The 24,500-nt window shown below is 43.4% G+C and overlaps 2 protein-coding genes across 4 annotated transcripts in view; one reads left to right on the forward strand and one right to left on the reverse strand.

Moving 5' to 3' along the window:
- Window positions 1-838: 838 nt before the first annotated feature.
- On the forward strand, window positions 839-24,391 carry HABP2 (hyaluronan binding protein 2). Of its 2 annotated transcripts, none has more exons than XM_069863290.1 (14): window positions 839-991; window positions 8,797-8,833; window positions 14,202-14,330; window positions 15,518-15,628; window positions 16,347-16,463; window positions 16,859-16,978; window positions 17,888-18,059; window positions 18,500-18,594; window positions 18,717-18,963; window positions 19,861-20,003; window positions 20,351-20,485; window positions 21,980-22,125; window positions 23,135-23,335; window positions 24,258-24,391. In XM_069863290.1, exons 1-13 carry the CDS (start codon window positions 923-925, stop codon window positions 23,309-23,311), a joined length of 1,698 nt encoding a protein of 565 aa, XP_069719391.1. In that variant the 5' UTR covers window positions 839-922; the 3' UTR covers window positions 23,312-23,335; window positions 24,258-24,391. The 2 variants fall into 2 exon arrangements, with proteins under 2 accessions (XP_069719391.1, XP_069719393.1); XM_069863292.1 differs by having other exon boundaries at window positions 15,521-15,628.
- NRAP (nebulin related anchoring protein) overlaps window positions 23,898-24,500 on the reverse strand; it is a 51,188-nt gene continuing 50,585 nt past the window's right edge. For both annotated transcript variants that reach the window (XM_069863259.1, XM_069863258.1), the window contains one exon: window positions 23,898-24,317. In XM_069863259.1, the coding sequence (XP_069719360.1) occupies window positions 24,216-24,317 (102 nt within the window). In that variant the 3' untranslated portion in view covers window positions 23,898-24,215. The remainder of the gene's footprint in view (window positions 24,318-24,500) is intronic.

The raw sequence follows: 24,500 nt of genomic DNA on the forward strand, positions 1-24,500 counted from the left end.
GAACTGCAATTTTTATTTAAAAGAAAAAAAAGGATTCCAGGTTCTCGCATTTGCAGACAAATGCTTGAGAACACAAACTTTGATATTTGAAATTTAGAAAATAATAAAAAGCACACTTTCATGGTTTTAAAAATCTTATATTCTATAACGAGATCTCACTGTTTTTTAAGATGGAAGGCAGAGAAGTCAGTCTGCTTCATCCCTTTTTTCAATTGACAGTAATAGTCGAAAAATAATTTTAATACAAGGGCCATACTTTTATTCGTTGTTAATTTACACCATTCCCACAGACTCATAGAATCATAGAATGGTTTGGGTTGGAAAGGATCTTAAAGATCATCCACTTCCAACCCCCCTGCAGGGACACCTCCCGCTGGATCGTGTTGCTCAGGGCCCCATCCAGCCTGTCCTTGAACACCTCCAGGGAGGGGCCATCTGTGACTTCTCCAGGCAACATGTGACAGCGCCTCCCCACCCACACAGTGAAGAATTTCTTCCTAATATCTAATCTAAATCTCCCCTCTTTCAGCTTAAAACCATTTCTCATTGTCCTATCACTATGCTCCACAATGAAGAGCCCTGCCCCAGTTTTCCTGTAGCTCCTTTCAGTATTGGGAGGCTGCTAAAAGTCTCCCTGAAGCCTTTTCTTCTCCAGGCTGAGCAAGCCCACCCCTCTCAGACGATCCTCATAGGGATATCTTTGATACTTACTGATCTGAAACATTTCCAGGTGGTCAATGCAGTGATTATCTGGACAGGACGCATTTATTTGATCAGGGCAGTCTGTTGAACATTAAACCATATTTGAATCACAGTTAATTATTTGCACTGAATTAGCTCAGTCTTGAATGATTGTGTCTGGTCTGAAAAATCGCAGGCAATGAGAAAAAGTTAAGTTCAAGAAAAATCAAGCAGTGTGAGGATGGTTAACAGCGCTTTGACCCTCCAAGTTCTTCCACTGATCATTCTCCTACGGAACACACATTTGTGCGTGAGTATGGGTTTACATTATTTTTCTTGCTACGTGCCAGCTCTATTCCTTGCTGAGCCCTTTCTGGGAAGCTGGAGCATTTAGCTGAGCACGCACATTTCAGTGTGGTGTAGACATCCAAGTTAACACTGTATAAGAGGGTCTTTTTGAGCAGATATTGACAGTGACAAGGAGTGACCCATCTGGGTGTGTTTGGCAGGGAGTGCAGTCCTCCCTCAGCCCTGTGTTCTAAGCAATGCTCCAAAGCCCTGGGCTGCAGCATGGGTTGCTCATCTTCACATTGAAGGGACTGGGTATCAGATTAAACAAGTCAGGGGTATGCACTGACTTGGTAGTCTTGCAAACTCTTTCATCAAAGGTAAAATTTACCCAGGCTATATGTTTGGGATGGGAAAATTATCCTTGCTGCTAATGCAGAATGAAGGTTAATGGCAAAGTATTACCAGAGTTAGAGATGACCAGAGCCCTGCTCCAGCAGAACTTGATCTAATTTCCCAAACCTATTGATCTCCTCTTTAAAGAAGACCGAAATAATGATTTGTAACCAAAGCAAAGTTAACAGTCAGTTTTAAAAACATTTCCTTCAAGTGCTGCAATCAAGTAGATTTTCTTACAAAGGATGGTGAGGTTCTTTCAAACCTCTTCATCCTTAATGACAGTTCCTACGTGTGCAGATTCATATATACTAAAATACACTGAATATTTCAGAGGTTAACTTGTTTGAATTGAGTCCTTTGGGAAAAAATATATAGTGAGGGGGTTTTAATGGGTTATGGATTTTTTTTAAGAGCTCGGTGAATTTGTGATCAGTGATATTTTTGCAAGACAATAGGGTATTTATTAATTAGTGTATCATCAGGGTTTTTTGTCCACTGACAGCAGTAGATAAGGCAGACTTGATCCACTAGCACATGTGGGACTTTACTGAAGGGATCAGTTCTAGGGTAGATCAACACCAGTTTTATAGCCATTGTGGGAACCCAATCTAATATAAATAACCTCATAATGAATTGGTTGTGTTAATTCAAATTCAATGAGGAAAATATAGGTGCAGTCTTAGACAATGTGCTAGCCCTAAATGTTGGATAGTTTCATTAGCTTTGACAATCAAAATCTGACTTTGCTCTAAATATCACTGAGGAAAATGTAGTGTATGTCACCCCCCACTCCTGAAAATTCATTAACATTGCTAAAACGCAAAAGCAATTCTGCTGTCACTGAAAAGCAGCATGACAGAATATTCAGCAGGCTAGTTTTTAATAAAACATGTTTTTTCTTCATAATTAATATAACAAGGTTTTCTGGCTTAGCACTTGGCATGGATCCCAGAAAAAAAAGAGCAGAACGAGTCGCCATGATGTGACCATCGCATGACAAACATGTTACAAGAGGACAATTTTGCCTTAATGATTTGTTCCAAAAAAAAAGTTACACTGAAATAGTTTGAATTTGAAAAGACTTCTCACTTTACTGAAACCATGGAAAAAAACCTTAAATTCCTATTCTCATCTTCCTAGAACCATCTTCATAATTCTCATTTTTATTCAAATCTGGTTTAGGAGATTTTATAAGTAGCAATCTAATTAATAAATGTTATTGGTGCAATATAGCAAAGTCAAGTGCAGGTTGAGGCAGCAGCTCATATTAATTTTGTCAAAAGAGAACAGGAAAGCATTTGGACACTCATGGATCTGGCAGGTTTGGAGCAGGAACATAAGGCAAAAATTTCTATTTGCTTCTTTCATATTACATGAAGAGGAAGTGATTTCACCTGCATGGATCCAAAGTACTTGCATAAAAGGTAGTAAGCTCACGATGGATGCAAGTGAGAACAAAATTTAGTCCTTTATTTTAGCATATAGGATACAGCTGCACCAAAGATTCTCTTTAGACATGACAGGTCTTCTCAGACTGGGTTGTAAGGGTTTTTTTTCTCTTTTAATTGCAGTGAGTCCTCACTGCTACACGCATCAGCACTGTATGAACAGGAACTCTTAGAGAAATCAATATGCTTTTTCTCAGCAAGATACTGTAGTAGAAATGTGCCTGCCATAAGATGCTGTATTGTTAACTATTCTGTACTTTGCCAAAAATAAATCCAAAGAGCTCTGCTGCAGATTAAGATCAAACAATTGCAAAGAAAACTTATCATTGGTGCCTAGCTCCTAGCTGGCCTGCAGCAGACAGGATGCTCCTACAAGCAATACAGATCTTTCCTTACCTCAGGTGCTCGGAGACCAACATTTTAGGGTATCCCAAAGTGAATTTTGTCTGACATCTTTTTCTACCCACCGACAGATCTATTTCTGTATTAAACTCCTGCTTCTGCTCCCCTAACCCTCTCTCCAGTGCAGCACCACTCGTGCGAGGACTTTATTCTTCACTGTGTTGCAAACCGATGACTGCAAAGAGAAGGGAATGCTGTCAAGCCCATCTCGATTTCTGGCCCATCAGATGTAATGCCCTTCTACAGCACGCCCCGAAATTTGCCTGATGCAGCAGGAAAGCAACAAAGCCTTGGGAGCGCCCCCAGCTAATTGTGCACCACGCTCTTGGAGAGGGAAGCGCTCCTCGCTGACCCCCGAAGGCAATCAGCTTATGCCCTGAAGCATGTAGGTTGATATCCCGTGTAACTAAAGGAACTTAATGACTTTGCATAAGCTTTAAGTCTAGCGCTATAACCTCTATTGCCGGCACTGGCTGCAAAAGCATTTGATAGCGCAGCGGACTTGTGTTAGCATGACAAGGCTCGCTCCTGTAGCCCCCATGAAATGGATTTTGTAGCTTCCCCTTGCGGTGGTATCCAAAGCTGACCTCATTTTCCACATCTCATCCACCAATGAGCAACTTTAAAAACAGCCAGCTGCTACTAGGCCACCTCTCGTGGTGCAAAGATTAACTTGGAAACTTTGATCTCTTGGAAAACAAGACCAGGTAACTCCTGTGCAGAGAACCAAGCTGGTTGCTGCAGCATCTTTGAGTGCTGTTGCTTTTTTACCTGGCTTCGAGTGGGTTTTGTGCCAGGTGCTACCACGAGCAAGGTTCACAGCTGAATAATCAGCCAAATAAAGACTTTAAACCTAAACTTCTCTGGGTACCGTTGGATCAGATGATAAGGAACATGTAATTTACTCACAAGTCTTATGAGGAGCAGCTGAAGGCACTGGAGTTATTTAGCCTGGAGAAAAGGAGGCTCAGGGGGGATTGTATTGCTGTCTACAACTACCTGAAAGCAGGCTGTGTTAAGGTGGGTGTTAATCTCCTCTCCCAAGTAACAAGTGATAGGATGAGAAGGAATGTTCTCATGTTGTGGCAGGGGAGGTTTAGACTGGATATTGGGAAAAAAATCTTCACTGAAAGGGTTCTCTGGCACTGGCAGAGGCTGCCCAGGAAAGTGCTCAAGGCACCATCCCTGAAGGTATTTAAAAAACAGGTAGATGAGGTACTCTGGAATCTGCTTTAGTAGTGGTAGTAGTGGACAGGTACAGTTGGACTTGATGAACTCAAAGGTCTTTTCCAACCAAACAGTTTTATGATTCTGAGGCACATATTGCAGTTCAGTGCGGGAGCAGGAGATGTCTTGCTAGTAGAGAGGTAAAGAACTCTGAGGTTTTGGTGAAATCATTTCAGCGAATGGTTTCCCAGGCTAAAAATACAACATGTGTTGCATGTGTGCTCCAGATGATATGTATCCTGCTTTCATTATACTGCAACTGTGGCCTTGGCTGAGAAATACAGTGTCATTCCTGGAAAAGCCACTTTCCCTTGAAGTTCAAAGACTGTCACTACCCAAGATGGTTGCAGGAAAAAATCTGGCCGATTGTAAGAGCATCAGAACTGTTGATTCCCTCCTCTGCTGGAGAGAAGCCCAGACAAAGGTTCCCACTGAGAGCTGTCAGCAGGATCAAGGGGTTCGCTGCGAAAAGGCAGTAGTTGTGTCTGCCCTCGTGGCTCCTTTGTGCCTTATGTCAGTCCTGGATGGAAGTCGATCAAATATCCATCCTTGTTCTCCAGTTCATCCCCATCTCCTCCTCAGCTGCAGAAGCTGTGACTGTGCAGGATACCAAACAGAAGGGGTAATATTTAATACTCACAGCAAGTTGCAGAAGAATTTGCACAACATGAAACAATTAAGTGAATAAGCCAATTCCTATCAATGCAGTTCAGTATTTAAACTCCTGTAGTGCTTTGTTGTGAGGTGTGTGTATATACAGAGGTAGTGTCCATCACTCTGCTTGTCTGTTAAGCCAGCTTGAGTGGCTACATTCTTTTCTCTGGAATTACCTCTGGTTTGCATACATGTAAATTCACAGCCTCACCCTGGGCTGTCACCTTTGTGCTGCTTATTTTTCCACCTGAGTTTGTGTTTTAATTATTCATTTTGATTGTAATAAGGGGTAGCAAACGTACCCAAGACACACTCGACAGTTCAACTGCAGAATGCCCTTGGCAGCTGTAAGTAATTTCACTTAAATTTGGGGTCAAATCTTCTTGGCTTTATTCAGAAAGAATTGCCAGAGATTAACTGGGCATTCTTGTCTGAGAAAGAGTTGTAGGATTCTGTCCTGAGACCAGGAAAGCTCACAGTTCTGGCATTACTGTTTGAAATCTATTACATTTCATTAGCCTCTCTTTCTTGAGGAGCTGAAATGGAAAAGTGAAGAGTGTTATGTATGTGCAGTGTTTAACCTTGGTACAAAGCCCAATTAGCCAAGTTTTGATGGCTCTTTGGAGGAAGAGCTTTGGTGAAGTGCTAATCATTACAATGATGATGACAACAAAGGTCAGGTGAAATTAGAATACTTAGAGATTCAGCTATTTTTCCAACACTGTAGTCAACTCCACACTCAACAATGCACCGGTACCCATATAGAATGTCACTCCTGGATTTTCTTTTTTCAAGGTTCCTTTTCTATGAGCCTAAAGTAATAAAATTTGAAATTGCTCTCTGCAAATTCTTCCAGCTTCGTTCCCCGTCTCTATGGACCTGCTACAAGCAGGATCCAGCGATTTTATTCTCTCTTGAGACAGCGCACAAAGTATCGGTGTCGAGCTGCAGCAAGGAGACTGGTGAAACCAGCCCCGCAGCCTAATTTTTTCTCCCGCCTTCCTCCTGCTTTTGTTTGAATCCTGCTCCTGGCTGGGCTCAGTATTGCACCTCGTAAGAAGGACAAGATCCTCCTCTGCTGGCCATGAGCAATACGGCACGGCAGGCGGGAGGCTCTGCCTTCACTGCCCCAGCCCGCAGCCTCCATCCCTCTTCCCCCAGCCTGCAGCCTCCATCCCTCATCCCTCACCCCCAACCCGTATCATGGCACAGAGGAAAGGGTTAACTCAAGCAAGCAAGAGGGAAGGGGGCAAGTTGTTCTCCCTCCTCTGCTGCACACCACCATGGAAAGCTTGGTGCAGGGAGCCAAAGGGCTAAAATTTAGCCCTGAGCTGGCTAGCAGGGGTAAGAATGCTTCAAAACCAGTGTGGGCTGGTGTGTGATCCGGTGGACCTCAGAAGGGAGGAGAAAAGTCACCACTTTGCCTGGGGTTTTGTCCACTTTGGCTCTGTTGCAGCAGCTTGTGACAGATGCGTGAGGGGGGAAAGCTCCAGGACAAGATAGAACACAAGAGCCTTATAGTAAAAATTGGATTTAACTCTTGGACTCTCTTTGCTGGTTCTCTTGGGCTTTTGTTCCCAGTAACATTTGTAATTTGGGAGCTGATAGAGGCTATCATCCAAAACCAGGAATCATAATCTGGGGCTCAGCCACCCTAGATTACAAGCCACTGCCTGCTCTGAAGGATGTTACTGGAAACCTTCATGTTTTCTGGGGCACCAGTTTATTGCGAGAAGTTTAGGGTATCTACGCCTTTGCAGGCAATTCTGCCCATGTGGGAGGGGTTGGACAGGAGGGATAGGTGGGTAGCCTGGAGAAAAAAAGTAGAGTAGAAAAGTGCTGGGTCTCTCATTTGTTTTTCTTTTCTTGGTGTTTAAGCCATCCCCTGGGCATTGTGAGACCATCATCTCTGCTTTACAGCTGGGGGAAACTGAGGCACAGAAGAGCAGGATGCAGTCACGTCCCCCACCTCACACAGCCTGGGCTGAAACCTTCTGGCATTCCTGTGTGGTGCCAAGAGCCACCCTGAGAGCAAGGAAGGGTTAGCAACCTCATTGAAGCCAAACCCTTCTGCCCCTAAACCCTTTCCAACCCCATTGAGCAAACAGCAGTGGAGAGCTGGGGAGGGAGATGAAACATCTCTTGCTTCGCCCTGCTCCCTTTGCTTCTTCCTTGTTCTTTGTTTCATCTATTCCTCCAAAAGAAAAGTGTACACTTGCAGGGTTTGTTTTGGTTTGTGTTTACGGATGAATGCTACCATTAATTGTAAATGGAGCAATTAGACCTTTTCTTTCTACAGTCTCCATTGGGGTCTGGCAAAGGATCTGACAAACCCTGTACCTGCACTCGAGAAATATACTCACCAAGGGCAGAGCTTTTACAGCCTTCTCATTTACCATCATCTCTGTGCTCATTCAGGAGGGGCAATTGTGGGAGCGTGTGTCCTTCCAGCTGCAAAGGATTTAGTTATGTATGTGTGTGGCTTGCTCAAGTGCACCTGGAAAGTGGCTCCTCTGAGCAGTTCAGGGGACATCGCTCTCATTAAAGTCAGCGGGAAAGGGAGCGCTGGAGCGTCTGTTCTGCCTGGCTCAAACACAAGAGGGACGCAAATGTGCCTGAAGCAAAAACTCATTTATATATTCCAGATAATATTCATAAATGTGAATTCCGAGCTTTTTTTGTCCTGTTTCTTATTCGTTGCTTCTGATTCATTTGTTCGTAGTCACAGTGTTAGCTGAGAATGTCTTTCTTCTATATACAGTTTCTATATATAATGCACAACTAAACAGCCTGTGTATTTGCAGTTAATGTATCTGTAGCAATGCGTAGATGCACATAATAATCATCAGTGAGTGTGTCTTTATTATATGTGTTAAATTGTTTGGAAATATGTTTCCTTATGATGAATCATGTGAGACGAAGAATAGCAGTTCCAAATCTCTTTCTTTACACCTGCTGTTAACACACATATTTTCATCATAGACAGGCAGTTCTGTCTGTAGCTGCGATTTAGAGGAAGAGGGAAAACGAGCTGAAATCTTCATGCAGGGGATGCGTCCCAGTGTGGAGTCACTGCACCTCCCTTCAGACAAGCCTCACTCACACTCTTCAAAGGCTGAGAGCTGTTTTCCTTCTTCTTCTGTTCCCTTTTGTTGCTTGCCCTTGATCATGAGCCAACAGGAAAGGCTGGAGCCCTGCGTTGGAGGTCAGACACATGGACATGGCATTTCCTCATGGGAAGTGCCAGAAATGTTGTCCTCTTCCCAAAGGTGGCTGACAGCCTTCCAGCTTGGAGGTCCAGATCCCACCTGCTGCAGCAGACGTAGGCTCCACTCAGCTCTGCCCGAGCTCATCCCAGCCTCCAGTTTTGGTAGCCGGATGGAGCTTGGCCTCTGTCTGTATCTCAGAGAAGTTAGACAAATAGTCAGTGCGTCATCACTTAATAAGCAAAAAGGCAATTTAACTCATTCAGGACAGGTTTTTTTTCCCAAAACACATCAGCCTTGCTCCTACTCTGACTGTTGGGAGGCATTTTGACAATATTTTGAAAGAGCTCTTAAAATCTAAACCAATTACCACCGAAGTGGGTAATGAGCTTATCCGGATGTCCAGTGCTGGGAAACTGTGCTGTAAACCAAGCTCTGTGATGGCTTTCAATTTCAGAAACTAACTCTCTACCCTTTTTTATCTCATGCAGGCTTCCCATGTACCCTACCTGACGGACCCGCAGGACGGTAAGTGGTTTCCATTCCTTCATTTTAACTTCTGTATACAAAACTGAGAGGCCAGTGACCTGGTCCATCAAGAGCCTTTGCGAGAGCCCAATGCTGAGTTTTAATAACTTCACGCACCGTTTTGCTGAGCTTAAAATAAAGCTTGTGATCACGTAGGAAGTCTGTTTGACAAGGGGTAAGGCACATGGTGAGCACTTTCAGACGTCCACGTGTGCTCTTTGTTGGTGTAGGAGGCAGTGTTGCTTTGAGTCCCAGCCAGAGGCATATCTGGCACACTGGAGCCCCAAAACAGAAGCAGAGCACTGGTACCAATTTGCTGTTGATCATGGAATACTCCTAGATCTCATCTGTAACTCACAGTTCTGTTCCAAGCCAGGACTTTTTTGCCACTCTGTGGTCTGTTGTACTCCACACAGCTTGGAGGGACCCATGGTTGACACCGTAGGTCATGGCTGGGGGAGAAGTCATGGTGCTGGGCTGCAAACCTTACAGAAGAACAAGCTGTGCATACGAATTGATGGTTGAATAAATGAAGGCTAACTTTTCCTTGCAGCATACAACTCACTGTGGAACTTATTTCTGCAAGGTTCTGTCCAAAGCACTTGATAGTTCAGAAAGTGTTTACAAGTTCATGCAAGTAAAAATCATTGAAAGCTAGATAGCCTTAAGAGGTTGATAAGAGAAAAGCTGTGATGAATGTTGTGTGAGGATCTGTAGGTATTGTGTGAGGATTTTTACATCCTTTTGCAGCCTACTTGAGGATTATGGTTTTATTGCTAAGTTTAGTAGTTTGAGGGTAAGCTCTGCTCCTCTTTCAGATCTGAGTTTAGATCTGAGTTTAAATCTGAGATTATAATCTATAGCCAATGAAGTATTAAATTAATTTTGCTCCTTTTTCTACAGAAAAGGTGTGGGGTTTACTATATATTCATTATTCAGCCACATTCCTGTTCATTCCAGTGGTGCTTTGGCTTCCAGGTAAAATCTGCGAGACCAGCAACCCCGTAGCTCATACAGCACTGCTTCATTCCCCAAATCAGCTTTGCTCATCTAACGCAATGTGCATGGAAAACAAATTTCCAAATCATTTGTACATCTGAACTGAGTATTCAGCTTCTGCAGGTATTTGACTAGAGTCGTGCACCTGGCTTCAAGCTTTACACAAAAGCCTTGTGCAAACTGGCTGATTTGCTTTTCAGTGGTGGAGCTTTCCCAGTTTCTTCACTGATTCCCTCTCCCTGTGCTTTATGGTCTTTATCTCTCTGCCCCTCCACTGTCCCTGCAATCTTCTACTCCCCATCTTCCCTTGAGTCCCCACTGCTTCAGCTGCCATCAGCTGCCTTCGCCCAGCTCCCATCCCTCTGAGGAAAAGGCACTGCAAAAGTGCTTTTAAGTAACAGCCACAAAGCTATTTTGAAAGGCTTGCTGCTCTCACTTCTTCAGCAATTTCTTTCTGAAGCCACAGATACTCCCAGCCTGCGCGGAAGGGAGGAAATACTGTGAGGTCTCGTCTCTGCAGAAGTAAATGGGAGACATCTCGTTATTTAAAATACAGTCAGGATTTCAGCCTCATAAAAATAACATTTCATTATTCTCAGAGCTGGAGACAAAAAATATTTAGAAAGGTGGTAGGAAAACTCATCCTGCTTAAATTAGGCCATGTTTTACTCAATCCCCAGAGGTTCACAGAGCTTGAAAAAATGCTGGGTACTTTCTGGCACCCTTGACGTGTGTTGGCAATAAGCTTTAACTTTGCACATCACTCATCTTGACAACTGCAGTCCAACAAAGTTACCTCGCAATTCAGGTCACTTGATGGCATCCTAATGCATCACTTTCCCACTCGGAACATTAGTCGTGACTTGATCCAGCGAAGGTTTTGAAAACAGTGTGAGTGCCAGCATTGGGATATCTGTTCTCTTCATAACAGAGAGCCCGTGTAAGCTAATGAACAAGGGGATATTGATCAGAAATCCATCACTTGATTGACAGCTCTTGGCAACGTGAAAAACTGCAGATGAAAGCTTGAGCAGTTTAAAAGATCACCCAGACCTCAAAGCTGATTTGAAGCTTTAAAAGTCAATCTCTGCCTATCAATTATGGGGGGACTTTTTTGTACTACACAGAGGAAAGTTATTCTTTGAAAATTTGCATGCAGGATGTCTAATCTAATTTCATGTAATAGTCACATTTCAGTGACAAATGTCAGATCACTTCTTTTTTTAAGCATGTTAAGGTTTTCCAGCACTTACAAAGAATGAACACTCTGATTTAGTAATATTTTTAAATCAACCAGTGTATCAGACTTTGTGCATTAATTATGTGCTCAGATAAAAAAAGTGTTGTTTTTGCTTTACTAAACCTATGGCTTGTTATGAATAATTAAAAAAATGGAATGGGAGCACTTCTTAAATAAGAGATGTGGAAGCCAAACAGTTAGTGTCGAAGCAATGATAAATAAGAAGAAATCTTTTATATAGTTTGGTGTCATGTACCTAAGTAAGGGTTTTCTGTTCTTTTTTCACTGCTTTGTGTGGCTGGGGAGGACATAGAGTAGCTAGGAGATAGGAAGCATCACTCATGTGACCCATAGAAGCAGTTTCTGTTTCACAGTTTGATAAAGAGTGATGGTGATGGAGAACAGATCAGCTTCACTCTTGCATCACACCAACTGGTCTCCTGGCCAGGCCACGCAGTTTCCTGATTCCCACTGTTCACACTGAGGGCAAGAGTAGCCAAAAGGATTTGCTTATGTTTTCTGAGACCTTTCTGAATGTGCTCTTAACTCCACAGCTTGGTAATAAAGTTTTATTTAATGGTAATTTCCAGCCCCAGAAGGGGTTGCTTAGTGCTGCCCACTCGACTTCAGCCCTGGTCACATGGAATTGCCCTCCTTGAGGGCTGCCGGGTGCCAGCCTGGCCTCAGGTGAGCATTAGGCTATCCCATAGCTGCTTTGAGGCCATCTGCCCTGTCACTCCAAACAGGGCATTGTGCTCCTCCACCTCGCAGAGCCACCAGAAACAGGCATCCAGCAAAACGTGAATCGCATCTTGGCCATCATGGGTCACAGTGGCCACTCTTGTCCACCACAGAAATGCGCTTAATACAGTCCAAAACAGATTAATAAATCATTTCATGAGTGTGATGAATGATTAATCTGTTGCCAAGAAATGATGCTAATGTAACAACTTGAAGTGGTAGTATCGTCATTTCTTAACACCATACTTGCACTGAGCACTTGGTTTAAAAATCATGGTAGATGCTTCTACAATGGCTTAGCTCTTTGTGCTCACTTGGATCACTTGTTTTTCCTCTGTCAGCTCCAGAGAGTCCTCACCAGCCTCTGTAAAACACACTGGGTGTGTTTGCAGTCTGCTTTTGGCGGCTGTAACTCCCCTCTTCCTCCTTCATAACTTTTAACAGGTATTTCTTTTCCGTACAAAAGGCAACCTCATCCCACAGAATACTACTTTAAAGCATCTGTGGAATAAAAGCCAGCATTCCCCACTAAGATTTTGAAAATAAACAGGGGAAACAAAATCATACTCCTTCAGACAATTCCCTCAAAGTCAATTCTGCTTGCAGAATCTCCTCTCCAACAAAGCAAGATTCTGGGCTGCATTTCAGGCAAAACCCTCTTTTTGTTTTCCTTTCTTAACTACATCACATTAAATTTAATTTCGTTCACTGTAGACAATGTCCTTATCTTCCAGTGAGATCCTTCTGTTCCTCAGCAAGGCACACACTTCTGCAACACTTGCACGCTGTCGAGACTCAGCTCCTGTGGAAATAATGAGCTGAGGTAAAGGAGTCTTGACTTGACATAGCAATAAATGAGGTGAAACTTTCCTCTTCTATTTTTTTTTTATGGTGAGAAATGAGAGTTGGCATGTAGGAAAAAATGAAGAAAAAAAAGATGGTTCTATTTTAATATGAAATATAAAACACCCATTGTACAAAAGTGGATTTCCTTTTTTTTTTCCCAGAAGCAAAGAAAGAATAAAGATAAAGGCTGCAAGCGAATGAATGAGGAGAGAAAACTAAGATAATGCAGTCGATAATCAGTTCAAGGCAGAGCATTATCCATGGGGCCATCGGTCCAGCCCTAGGGGAGAGCTTTTAAAATGTCTCTGTACGTAGCTTAGCTTTTCTCATTACCATAGCTTGTCTTTGAAACACCAAAGTGGGATCCGTTGGCAGCAGCCGCACCTGTGCAAGGAGCTGCCAACCCAGTTTAATCAACTACCCTCCCCAAATGTAGGCTGGCAAAGCTGTGGGTCCTGCAGAGACTGGGCTCCCTTGGAGGGTGCTGGCTGCTGAGAAGGCTGCAAGCTCAGCTGAGGCAAGGATGTGCTTTTCAGCTCTGCCAGGACCTTGCTTTTCAAAAGGGGTTTTGTGGATAGGGAAACACACAGGCATGCAAGTGGGCCCTCTGTCCCTTCTGATTTCCCTCAAAATGGATTTCTGTGTCCCCGAATGCAGCAGTCATCCACATGATGGTAAAGGTCTTCTCTCATGCTACAGCAGTGGTGATGCTGATGATGAAAGCAGCTGGACAAAGAAAACCGCTTCTTCTTGTAGGACTCTAAAGCTCCTTTTCCTATGGTGCTGGTAACAGCCATCAACACCTCCCCTGGCTGGGTTGCTGCATGGGGGGCTCATGCCCACACCTGCAGAGCCCTGTGCCCATGTCCCCTCTGTGGTGTCACTGCAGGAACCAGTTGAGCAGCCGTGGCCCCAGCACCCACCAGGAGCAGCAGCGAGGACAGAGCTGGGGCAGTGGAGTGTAGTGGTGGCCATGCTGGCTATTCATAGAATCATAGAATGACCAGGTTGGAAGAGACCCACCGGATCATCGAGTCCAACCATTCCTATCAAACACTAAACCATGCCCCTCAGCACCTCATCCACCCGTGCCTTAAACACCTCCAGGGAAGGTGACCCAACCACCTCCCTGGGCAGCCTGTTCCAGTGCCCAATGACCCTTTCTGTGAAGAATTTTTTCCTAATGTCCAGCCTAAACCTCCCCTGGCGGAGCTTGAGGCCATTCCCTCTTGTCCTGTCCCTTGTCACTTGGGAGAAGAGCCCAGCTCCCTCCTCTCTACAACCTCCTTTCAGGTAGTTGTAGAGAGCAATGAGGTCTCCCCTCAGCCTCCTCTTCTCCAGGCTAAACTGTTCATACCAGGGAAGAGCTGAACAGCATCTTTGATCCTCACTATGATTTGGGCTCTGGATCCACTGACATCCCAAACATGCTCAGGGAGAAAAGGATTGCCCATCCTAGGGAATAACTTCTTTCATGCCTTCTCTCCTTCTAGCAGTTTTAATTCCTCTGTTCTTTCGCCTTCTTCTCACCCCTCTCTGCAGATGGCACTGATGACTATGAGTACTACGATGAGTACGCTCAACCAGACCAGGACCCCTTCCACCAGCAGAAATCCTCAGAGGACCCTGATTGGTTTGAGGAGTTTTTTGGCTACAGTGATACCAGAACAGGTACCTCTGAGGGGCAGACAGGGAGGCAAGGAAGGGGTAAACTCCCAACCCTGTGCTTGCAACTGTGTGGCAGGTCTCCGCTGCCAGCCTGCTCTCGAAATGCCTGCATCAAAGGAATGAGTTAGGAGGATTGTTTGCAGTGTTCTCCTTTGTATTTCTCTTGTAAGGAGCCTGTGTTTTATCTCCAGGTTTCACAGGATGGATTCTGATCATGCAGAACATTTCTGATTGCTACTACAAAAAAAAAGCACAGGCTTATTTGTCTATAGACACTGTAAGATGTAATTGCTGTTTTCGTGGGATATATGTTCTGTATTTATGCTGCGAAACAAATGTAGAGCAGCTTTCCTTTTTTTTTTCTTTTTTTTCCCCCTCCATTGCAGATTTTCTTTTCTTTTCTTTTTCTGTTTTGCCAAACTTCTGCAGAGCAGGAAAGGGTTCTTGAGATTGCTCAGGGAACTCAAAGGAGAGACAGGGAAGTTGCCTGTAACATTCCCTGGTTTACAAAGAAAGCAGAGCTGTTATGATGCTGCCCGCACCACAAGTTACCACTGGTAGCCTGGAGTGTGGTGGATAGGTTGAGCATAGGGTAAGAGGCAGCGCTCAGGTGGTGCCACGGGGTGCCTGTTCCCTTGCAGCAATAGCTACCCAGGGGTATTATACGGCATAAAGGTAGCAGATGGCTTTTTCAGGGGAGATTCAGTGCCACATTGCAATCATGGCAATGCCAAATCCAGAGCCCTGCAGGCTCAGTGCATGAAGGCAAATGCCCAGGGCCAGCTCTAGCTCTGCTGCTTGACATAGACGTAAATCTGGCCCTGAGCAAAGGAAGGGGCTTGCCCCGTTACAGGTGCATCATAGACACAGCAAAGGGAGCTGAGGTGCTCCAGACCCAAAGCTGTGAGTTGTTGCAGCTTGCAAGAATCTCTGCAGCAATTCATAGCTGCTCCTGCGGCTGCTGAGCTGATGCGTTAAAGTAATGGATAGGTACAGTTGGGCTTGATGATCTCGAAGTTCTTTTCCAACCACGAAATTCTATGATTCTCTATGAAATGCAGTTCCTGTTACGCAGAATGCTGTGGCCAGGAAGGCAACCTTCTGCAATAAGAAAATTCAGGAAGAACAAAGCAGGTGATGGCGGTGGAGACATTGAAAGTAAACTTAAAAGATCTCTGTCCTTACCTCAGCAGACCCATGCTCCTCCAACCCCTGCAAGAACAATGGTAGGTGTGAAAACAAAGGAAGCAGGTTCAGCTGTCTCTGCCCAAAGCCATATACTGGGACTATGTGTGAGAAAGGTAATTACTAATTTTCACTCCTTATTTTGGCAACTAATGTTCCTGTTACAGCTCTGTCAATGGGAGAAAACACAAGGATTTGTAAACCCGTTCTTTGCTGGGGTGAGGGTTTTGACAGCCCACCACTGTCATGTTTTCCCAAGTAACAAGAGGTAGGATGAGAGGAAATGGCCTCCCGTTGCAACAGAGGAAGTTTAGATTGGATATTAGAGAAAATTCCTTTACGGAAAGAGTGGTGTAGCATTGGAAGAGGCTGCACAGGGAAGTGGTGGAGACTTCGTCCCTGGAGGGGTTCAAAAAGTGTGTGGCCATGGCACTTCAGGACATGGTTTAGTAGACACGGTGGTGTTGGGCTGACAGTTGGACTGGATGATCTTAGAGGTCTTTTCCAACCTTAATGACTTATGATTCTATAGGTCTCACATTTAACTGTCATCCAGACCAGTCTCTCTAAAGAGAAATCCAGTAAAATAGACTTGAGATGTGCAACAAGTAGCTCCTCTATCCCTGGTTGGTGGGCAGTGGTGAGCTGCTCATTGGCCCTGCAGGCTTTTTGCCACAGATACTGTGAAGAAGACGGGAAATCCCACTTCCACAGCAGCCCGAAGAAAGCTTCCTCAGGGTGTTGGTAGAAAGTATGTCTTCCCATGATCCCTGCAAGGGCATGGTTCTCATTCACACACAGACATTGATGAAGAACCTCTTGTCTCTTTTCCAGTGAAGAACATGTGTTTGGAGAAGAGGTGCCACGGGGCAGACTGCTTGATTACATTAACCCCACCTTATTTTCAGTGCAGCTGCTCTCATCCCTACAAACCACCTGACTGCCAGCAAGGTGAGCACAGCCCCCTCAGAAAAGGCTCCCACATAGCGGGCCGTTGAGTGAATTGTGGTGGGGATGGCACAGCAAGAGCACCTAACTGTAGACAGTCAGCTGTGGGAGATCACAAGCAAGCCCACTGCAAAGAGTGGTCCTGCCCTGGTCATCCAGCCCAAGTCTGCTATGACTCCCAGCTGTGGGGCTGGTCAGTGATGAGTCCAGCTTGATGTACAGGGTGGGGGTCCGCTCACTGCTGAGATAAACCTGGTGATAAGTGTTTTTCAAAAGTTCATAAGAACTTGAAGACAACACGCTAAGTGGGAGCTCTCCGCAGTTCCTCTTGGCCATGGCAGTGCCTTTATAGCATTCAGTAGAGTGACAAGACTGTTCTGTGTTTTCCACTTTGACAGCGTCTTCACCATGCAGACCAAACCCGTGCAAAAATGGAGGTATCTGCATACGGCACAGAATCAGATCGAAATTCACCTGCAAGTGCCCCAAACGTTTCAAAGGGAGATTCTGTGAGATTGGTATGTGACAGCTCCAGGGGAGCGGGAAGGGGCAGAGCCTCCAGACAGGGCACCCAGGGCAGCAGCTTCCTTGGGGAAAGCATTGGAGGAAGATGCTGACTTCTGCATCCACCATCAGCAAAGGGCTCATCAAAACAGTTACCATAATGGTGTTTTCTAGGTGTGCTTCAGCAAGGTCCCGCTGGTGTATAATAAGAGAGCACATCTCCTAAAGGTTTCATATGTCCCGTGGAGAAGGAACACTGGGCTTTCCTTAAACACTCAAAACTTGTTGTAGTGAAAATTCATGTCCAGTCACCGGTGATTTCCCCAGGCTGGGGGCCAGTCATTGACATGCGGTTGGGTGGCCAAGGACATGGAATTAGCTCAGCCTGCAAAGAGAACCTTCTCCCTCTGCAGCACCGCCACGGACACTACACCCCACACTTATTTCAAAGGAAAAGGATTTGATTCTTTCTCTTTTAAAATTTGATTGCACTCTGAACTCAACATACACAATCCACATTACAGCTGACTTTTCCTCTGCACCTTCATTTTGGCACAACCATTGGCCTAGAGTGACAGCAGCTCTGTGCCCACTTCTGTCTAATCCCATCAATACCATTTCTGATGAAGAGATTCTGATGAAGAGATTCTGCACTGGCATTAAAACATCATCATATCTGCTAGGTCTTTACCATGCAAGGAGGTTTTAGGCATGTGAAGTCAATCAGCCTTCAAGGTGGACAGATGTTGGGACTTTACTCTTATTTCTGGCCTGTGTAGGATAAGGGATACCACTACAATTTCCAGCAGGTCCTTTTGATCCTCCATAAAATGCATGTGGGGCAAGGAAGGGAAGGAAAATAAATTGCTTTGGACAAGAAGCAGTGCAGAAGTTATTTTCATATCAGTGTTGTCTTCCTACAGGACTGGATGACTGTTATGAAGAGCCATCCTTGATGTACAGAGGAAAAGTAAACCAAGCAGCAAATGGTAGGACCTGCCTGCACTGGAACTCCCACATGCTCTTGGACTACCCTATTAATGCCTTTATGGAGGACGCTGACTCTTACGGCATTGGTGAACATAACTTCTGCAGGTAATATTCTGAAAAAGCAGCTGCAGGGGTCTGTATCAAAGGAGGCACTGAGGAAAAACTGCTCGTGAATTTGGCAAACTGATGGTGTTAAGATCTCACATCCTTCCAGACATTCCCTGTCTATAAAATATTAGGACGTTAGAGGTGCTTTCCTTAAATCACTGCACCAATGTGAGGCTTTCAGAAGCATCCCTCCTTTCCCTGAATCAGTCCCTCATTTTTCCTAGGGTTAAGTTAGGCATGGAGATTGTAAGATGGCAGAAGCCTCACTCCATTGTCTCAGGCATCTTCTTTGTCAGAATTTATAGAAGAGTATCTTTGAAAGTTTGGCTTTCATATGGGAGCATGAGGCTGCTCCCCTAAGCATCCTCAACCCCTTCATTGGTTTTGTGGAGATTTCCCCATTCTTGTTGGCTGATGCTCTCAACTGTTCCCTTCAGGAATCCCGATGAGGATGAGAAACCTTGGTGCTACTTCAGAAGAAATCACAAAGTGGAATGGGACTTCTGTGACATTTCACCCTGCTCAGGAACAGGTAAAGAATTAGAAGTGAGCTGTTTGGCAGAGTGTAGGTGGTCAAAAGCAGCAGGTAATCCCCTGTCACTTAATTTCTCCAGTTTGATATTATCTCTGCATTACACATCTCTTCCAATGCAGCTGAAGAGAGCCCATGGCCAACAGAAAGTCCAACAGACCCGTCTGGATCAACTGAAATGTTTAAAACATGTGGGCAACCAGAAATTCAAAGGACGTTCCAGAGGATCTATGGTGGAGCTAAGACTACAGCTGGCAAACACCCCTGGATGGCATCTCTGCAGACAGGGACTTCAAGAAGGAAAAAACATTTCTGTGGTGGAGTGCTAATCAAAGCATGCTGGGTCCTTACTGCTGCTCACTGCATTGAGTAGGTGCATGTCCTATGCCTAGGGTAGACATACATAAAAATCGGGGGTTATTAAACACAGTTTGGAATCCAAATTATTTGCAATTCAGATGTTTGCTGGGAATCAAATTGAAAGGAAAACATATACATGAGAAAAGGAACATATGCATGAAAATATACATATACCTGAAATAGATCCTTGCTGAAATAACAAATGAAACTTACTCTCCACTTACCTGAAATGAGCTAAAATGCTTGTGTGAGAGGAAAAGAGGAGGAATGTGACAAATTTTTGCAATGTATGAAAGAAACCTCACGGAAACATCCACTGCAACCTCAGGGGATACTGGGATACCACAAGCAATGTCACTTATTGTATCATAATTAAGATCTCCAGAACAGCCAAAATACGCTTTTTGCTTTCAATTGTTTATGTGCCAGCTAGCTTAGAAGATGACATTTCCTTCAACATTTCTGTTGAATAAGCTGGAAACCACTGCTTGTGGAAATTAGTAAATTACACTCTGGAGATCATTCCGGTGCATATGATTTTAAGTATGCCCAGACAACGGCAAGCAATTGTACTATGGCTTCATGAGTTACCACTCATCATCACAACCACACCAACAGACTGTGTGCGTGCTACTGCTCTGCCCCAGAATGCAAAGAAAAGAGTATTCATGCAGATTTAAATCATTTTATTTCATGACATTAGAGGACATTTATTGTCCAACATCACCACTTCCTTGACTTAGCCCTCCTATAACAGTTAGGAAATCTTCTGACCATGCTCTACCAGGGGAAGCAGTATCTTGACTTACAGACACTAAAGATGCAGGTTTCCAGCACCACTGAGAAACAGTGTCTGCATGTAATTTACTTTTGTAATTTTACTTTAGTTTTACTTTAATTTTGCAGTCATCCAGATGAAAATCTCCAAGTAGTCCTTGGAAAGCAAGACCTCAAGAAAGAAGAACGTCAAGAGCAAATATTTGATGTGGAGAAAATCATCGTACATCAAAAATACAGAGAGAGGGACAGTATCCCACACAAGGATATTGGTAAAACCTTTTTATTGAATATTCATGTGGCTCACCTCCAACCTCAGTTGTTTGAAGCACCTGTCTCCAACTAAAGTCAGAGCAAAATTCCCATTGAGAATACATCCTGGAAATGATTAGACCAAACTGTGGCTTAGACCCACTTGAACCTTTCAGGTGCGCATTGTGATGGGCAGACAGAAGTCACTGGTGGGGGGTGAGCAAAAAAGCAGAGACAGATCCAGCATGTAAAGCAAGCAGCATATCAAGTCTATATAGCTTTGGAGAGGGTCGGATCACAGACTGGTGTTGGTTATTAGGGATTAAAATTAGCTACACATGTTTTGTTGTTCTTTTTTTCTCTCTAGGGCTACTTAAATTGAAGCCTGTTGATGGCCACTGTGCAGTGGAAACAAAGTATGTGAAAACAGCCTGTCTGCCTGACTTTGCCTTTCCCGCTGGGACTGACTGTTTCATTTCTGGATGGGGCATGACAGAGAGAGGTATTTATGGGTTAGCTGGATTTTGGTGGGTACTTCCATGGCAAGATGGGATGGTATGCTCGGTAGCATTTCCCAGACCCAAATGTGGACCTGGTACTTAGTGAAACCAAGATATGGAGCTCAAAACTGAAGACAGCTAAATCCTATCATGGAAATTACTCATTAGCAGAAATCTCCAACTGTTAGACCAATCAAAACTTTCAGAGTTCTGAAAAAAAAATCCCTGATGCATTTGGTTTTGCTTGCATCTGACACACCATGTCAGGGGTTTATCTCAATAGAAGTAGGAAGGTATCAAGAGAGATGCTATTGTAGAGTTTGTGAGTTTCAAGACAGGACCAAGTAAGATGGGAACTTTCACACGATTTTCCAGCTCGTTGGGTCAGATAAAGCTTTTCAGAAGCAGCATCTGGATCTTCAGATGCACTGAAAAATAAAAAAAAAATCCAAAGCTTTTCAAATTCAACCAGCTCCATCCAAAACCTTTCTTGCCCACAGTAAATCCTAAGGGGAGAAATTACTATGCTTAAAAAAAGATAATGGCAATTTTCTGAAAAATGCATTTTCTCATGTTCTGATTGATGTGTTGCTGTAAAGCAGCAGAAGGAAAATGTGTCACTGAGGCTGCAGTAGGTGTCCTAGTGCTTTGTGACTGATACAGCCTGATATGATACATAGGACCAAATTCTCCCTTCTGATGTAACTCTTATTGAAGTCCACAAGAGACAAGCGCGTTCATTTGATCAGAATGCACCAACAGAATTTAATGGACATTTTTTTAAAAGTGCCAAATAAAAGTCTCTCTTAAAAGGGGTACAGGGAAATTTTTTTTTCCCCAACAAAGACTGTCGAGTACCCTGTACGTGTTCAAACTAGATAGCTCCTTCTTTGAGCAGAGCTATTATTAGCATTTCAGGAAATCGCTGCAGAAACTGAATATTTCCTGAAACTCAAGCAGAACCAAACTTATAAACCATCTTTAATTATCTACAGATGTACTGCTTTGAAACTCTGGCTATTGCCTTTAGATGTCAAGTTATGTCTTTAAGATTCACTGTAATTAATCATTGCCCTTAAATATTGTATGATTTTCAGTTTTCATCTGTTTCATTAGCTTGCGTGTTAGAACATCCAATGGCAGCAGTCTGAGAAGTGCTGAGCAGCTCCAAGACCCACTGGGACCCGTGGGAGCTGCAGATAATCAGCAACATTGAAAAGCAGTATTACATGAGAAGAGCTGATTGGAGCCAAAGTCTGAATACCTCACTTTGCTTTTACTCAGGCAACAACTTGGTGCCCCTAGTGAAGCTTCCAGCCTTCAACTCTAACCCCTGTCATTTCAGATGGATACTTCTTCTTCCCAGGCTAGCCCATGCATACCCCCTGCTCTTCCCCCTTCCCATCCAAATGGCATGCAAGCGCTTGTATTTTAAATAAAGACAACATGTTAACAGGGTTGGGAGGGTAACTATTTTTTTGGTGCATATCCTGTAGATGAACCATCCCATCAGCTGTTAGATGCCAATGTCAAGCTGATTTCGCAGAAGGACTGCAATGCACCCAGAGCATATGATCACCTATTGGATGAAAGCATGTTTTGTGCAGGAAATCTTCGGAAGCCCAGAGCTGATTCATGTCAGGTCTGTTGCTTTTTCTGTATTTAAACTCTAATATTTTGTGTAAATAGTCAGGTTGTGCAGATTAATAACTTTGGCAGGGTGCTGCATATGTATCTGTTTCTGCCATGAGTGTATTTCAACAGCCATGGTCTTTCTTCATTACAGTTTGAGATGTATATCCCTAGAGCTAATGTTGTCAGTGGCAGCCACACTAAGAGACCAGTGGAAGCTAGAGACCAGCCTGGGAAGTTGGACTTCCGAGGCAGTTTGTCATAATAGCCTGGAAAGTTGCCTTTTTTTTTCTCTAAGTTTTATTATGCCCTCTGCCATAAGCACCAATTCTGATCTGATTTTCACTACCAGAGCTAAAACTTGCAGGGGAAGTCAAGATTGATATTTATTTTCACTACAGCTAGCATAAAAGTGAAGCAAGTTTGTATTTATACTGCTATAAGATAGGGAAGAGTTTCTTATAGGGAAGCAATGTTTCCTGAGGTGTAAATTAACACTGCAAGCAGCCTTCACCAATAAAAATTGAACTCACCAATAAAACAAAAAATCATAGAATCATAGAACTACCAGGTTGGAAGAGACCCACCGGATCATCGAGTCCAACCATTCCTATCAAACACTAAACCATTCCCCAATGAGACCAACCAGCTCTGAATAAAGTTATTTTGAGGAGTATGGGAGAGACCAAATGTTTTAATTTATGCCAAGGATCACACCTTTATCTTTCTGAGTTCAAGCTCCTAATGCCTAGAACTTTCATGCCCAGGAAATTTCATGTGACCTTGTCAAATAAGTGTTGCAGACTTGAATAAACAAAAAATTACATCAAAAAATTCTGGTATAAATTGACCTGGTTTCAGGATTGCAAGCCTACTCAGGAACTGAGCAGCATCTGATGGTACATCTGATGGCAAGTAAACATTGTTACACCTTCAAAGACTTATGATGAGAGAGGAGCATTCTTATTTTGGTTAGCATTTTGCCTCATGTTTTGAACACACGTGTTTATTCTTCTCAGGGAGATTCTGGAGGCCCACTAACTTGCGTAGAAAATGGCTCCTACTATGTATATGGCATTGTGAGCTGGGGTGATGGGTGCGGGCTGAAGAACAAGCCAGGAGTTTACACTCAGGTGACGGCATTTCTCAGTTGGATTAAATCCAAAATTCGATCCGAATCAAGGTCACTTCATTAGGAGGCAGCTTTGGAAGGACAAATGGTAAGTTTGAGATATTTACTCATTTTTTCCATTTTCCCAAATGCCTCCTTTTCCACCAAAAATATTATAGATAACTGCTCATGGCCTACAAGGAATATTCTCCATCATCATCTTGAATAGAGCCTTGGAACATTTGCTAGAACATCAGTGACAATTTTCCTGTTTGTGTCTTTGAAATAAGCCCACATTTTGCAGGCAAAACAGATCAGAAAGTAAAACCACTCCAATTCTCCCTCAAATCAATCAGAGCCATAGTTGCTAATGCTTCCAGTTTTGCTTTTCAAGCCCTGAAAATTCTGCATATTATTACTCATTATGACTTTTTGCTTTGGAAGATTTGAAGAAGACTAAGGATCTAATTGTGATCTGAATACATTCTGTTAATCAAGAACAAATTCTCTGCTGTAAGACGTGCCCTTGGTTAGTCAATGATAACTTTGCTATCACTGGCCTTTGCCTCATTTATCTCTTAAGCCACCTGAATCACACTTTTGCATTCTCTTAGGTCAATGCCGCCAATAATCCAAAAACATAAAAACCTCCAAAGATTACACATATGGAATAAAATTAATCTGATTTATTCATTACAAATTATTTTATATTCTACCAATCAGGTTCATTGATCTATAGTACAAAGCTGAGCCTGCCAGTCAGCTAGTACTAATTTCATTTACAGCTTTAAATAAATATCATTCTGTAATACATACAATGACAAAGTGTCCACACAAAAATAGAAAGATGTTCTAAATTACAATGTTTAGGTTGCTTTTAAAAACAAAATGTTCTTAGGCATCATCTGTTGTTCTTCCCAGAAAACTGGAAAAGCTACAGGATTTGAAGGACAAGATGAAAATCTATTTGTGTTATGTCATGTTTCTGTTTACTTCTGATACAGCTGCATTTTTCTTCTCTTGACTTGCAGAATTTCTGAAGCATCAGGGTTGACTGTGACCTGCTGAGATCCTTCTGTCTCCAATTGGTCCTATTAAATCAAACCCAACTAAATTGTGAGGACAGTCAGTGGACAGAAGGTTTTAACAGTTATTCTATAGAAACATTTGTGTATTAAAAGGTAACTCAGCTGGCAAGCAAATGAGCAAAGTCTGAATCACTGTTCTGCACTGAGCAATTCTCTACAAGGGAAAAGTGCACAATATGGAGCCGT

This window comes from Phaenicophaeus curvirostris, chromosome 9, assembly GCF_032191515.1.
Source record: "Phaenicophaeus curvirostris isolate KB17595 chromosome 9, BPBGC_Pcur_1.0, whole genome shotgun sequence".
NCBI lineage: Eukaryota > Metazoa > Chordata > Aves > Cuculiformes > Cuculidae > Phaenicophaeus > Phaenicophaeus curvirostris.

Excerpts from the sequence above, each read along its gene's own strand:
- HABP2 (XM_069863290.1), top strand. The coding sequence starts at position 923 with ATGGTTAACAGCGCTTTGACCCTCCAAGTTCTTCCACTGATCATTCTC. Across the intron at positions 8,834-14,201 it reads CCTGACGGACCCGCAGGACG|ATGGCACTGATGACTATGAG; the intron begins GTAAGTGGTTTC and ends CCCTCTCTGCAG. Across the intron at positions 20,486-21,979 it reads ATGGGGCATGACAGAGAGAG|ATGAACCATCCCATCAGCTG; the intron begins GTATTTATGGGT and ends CATATCCTGTAG.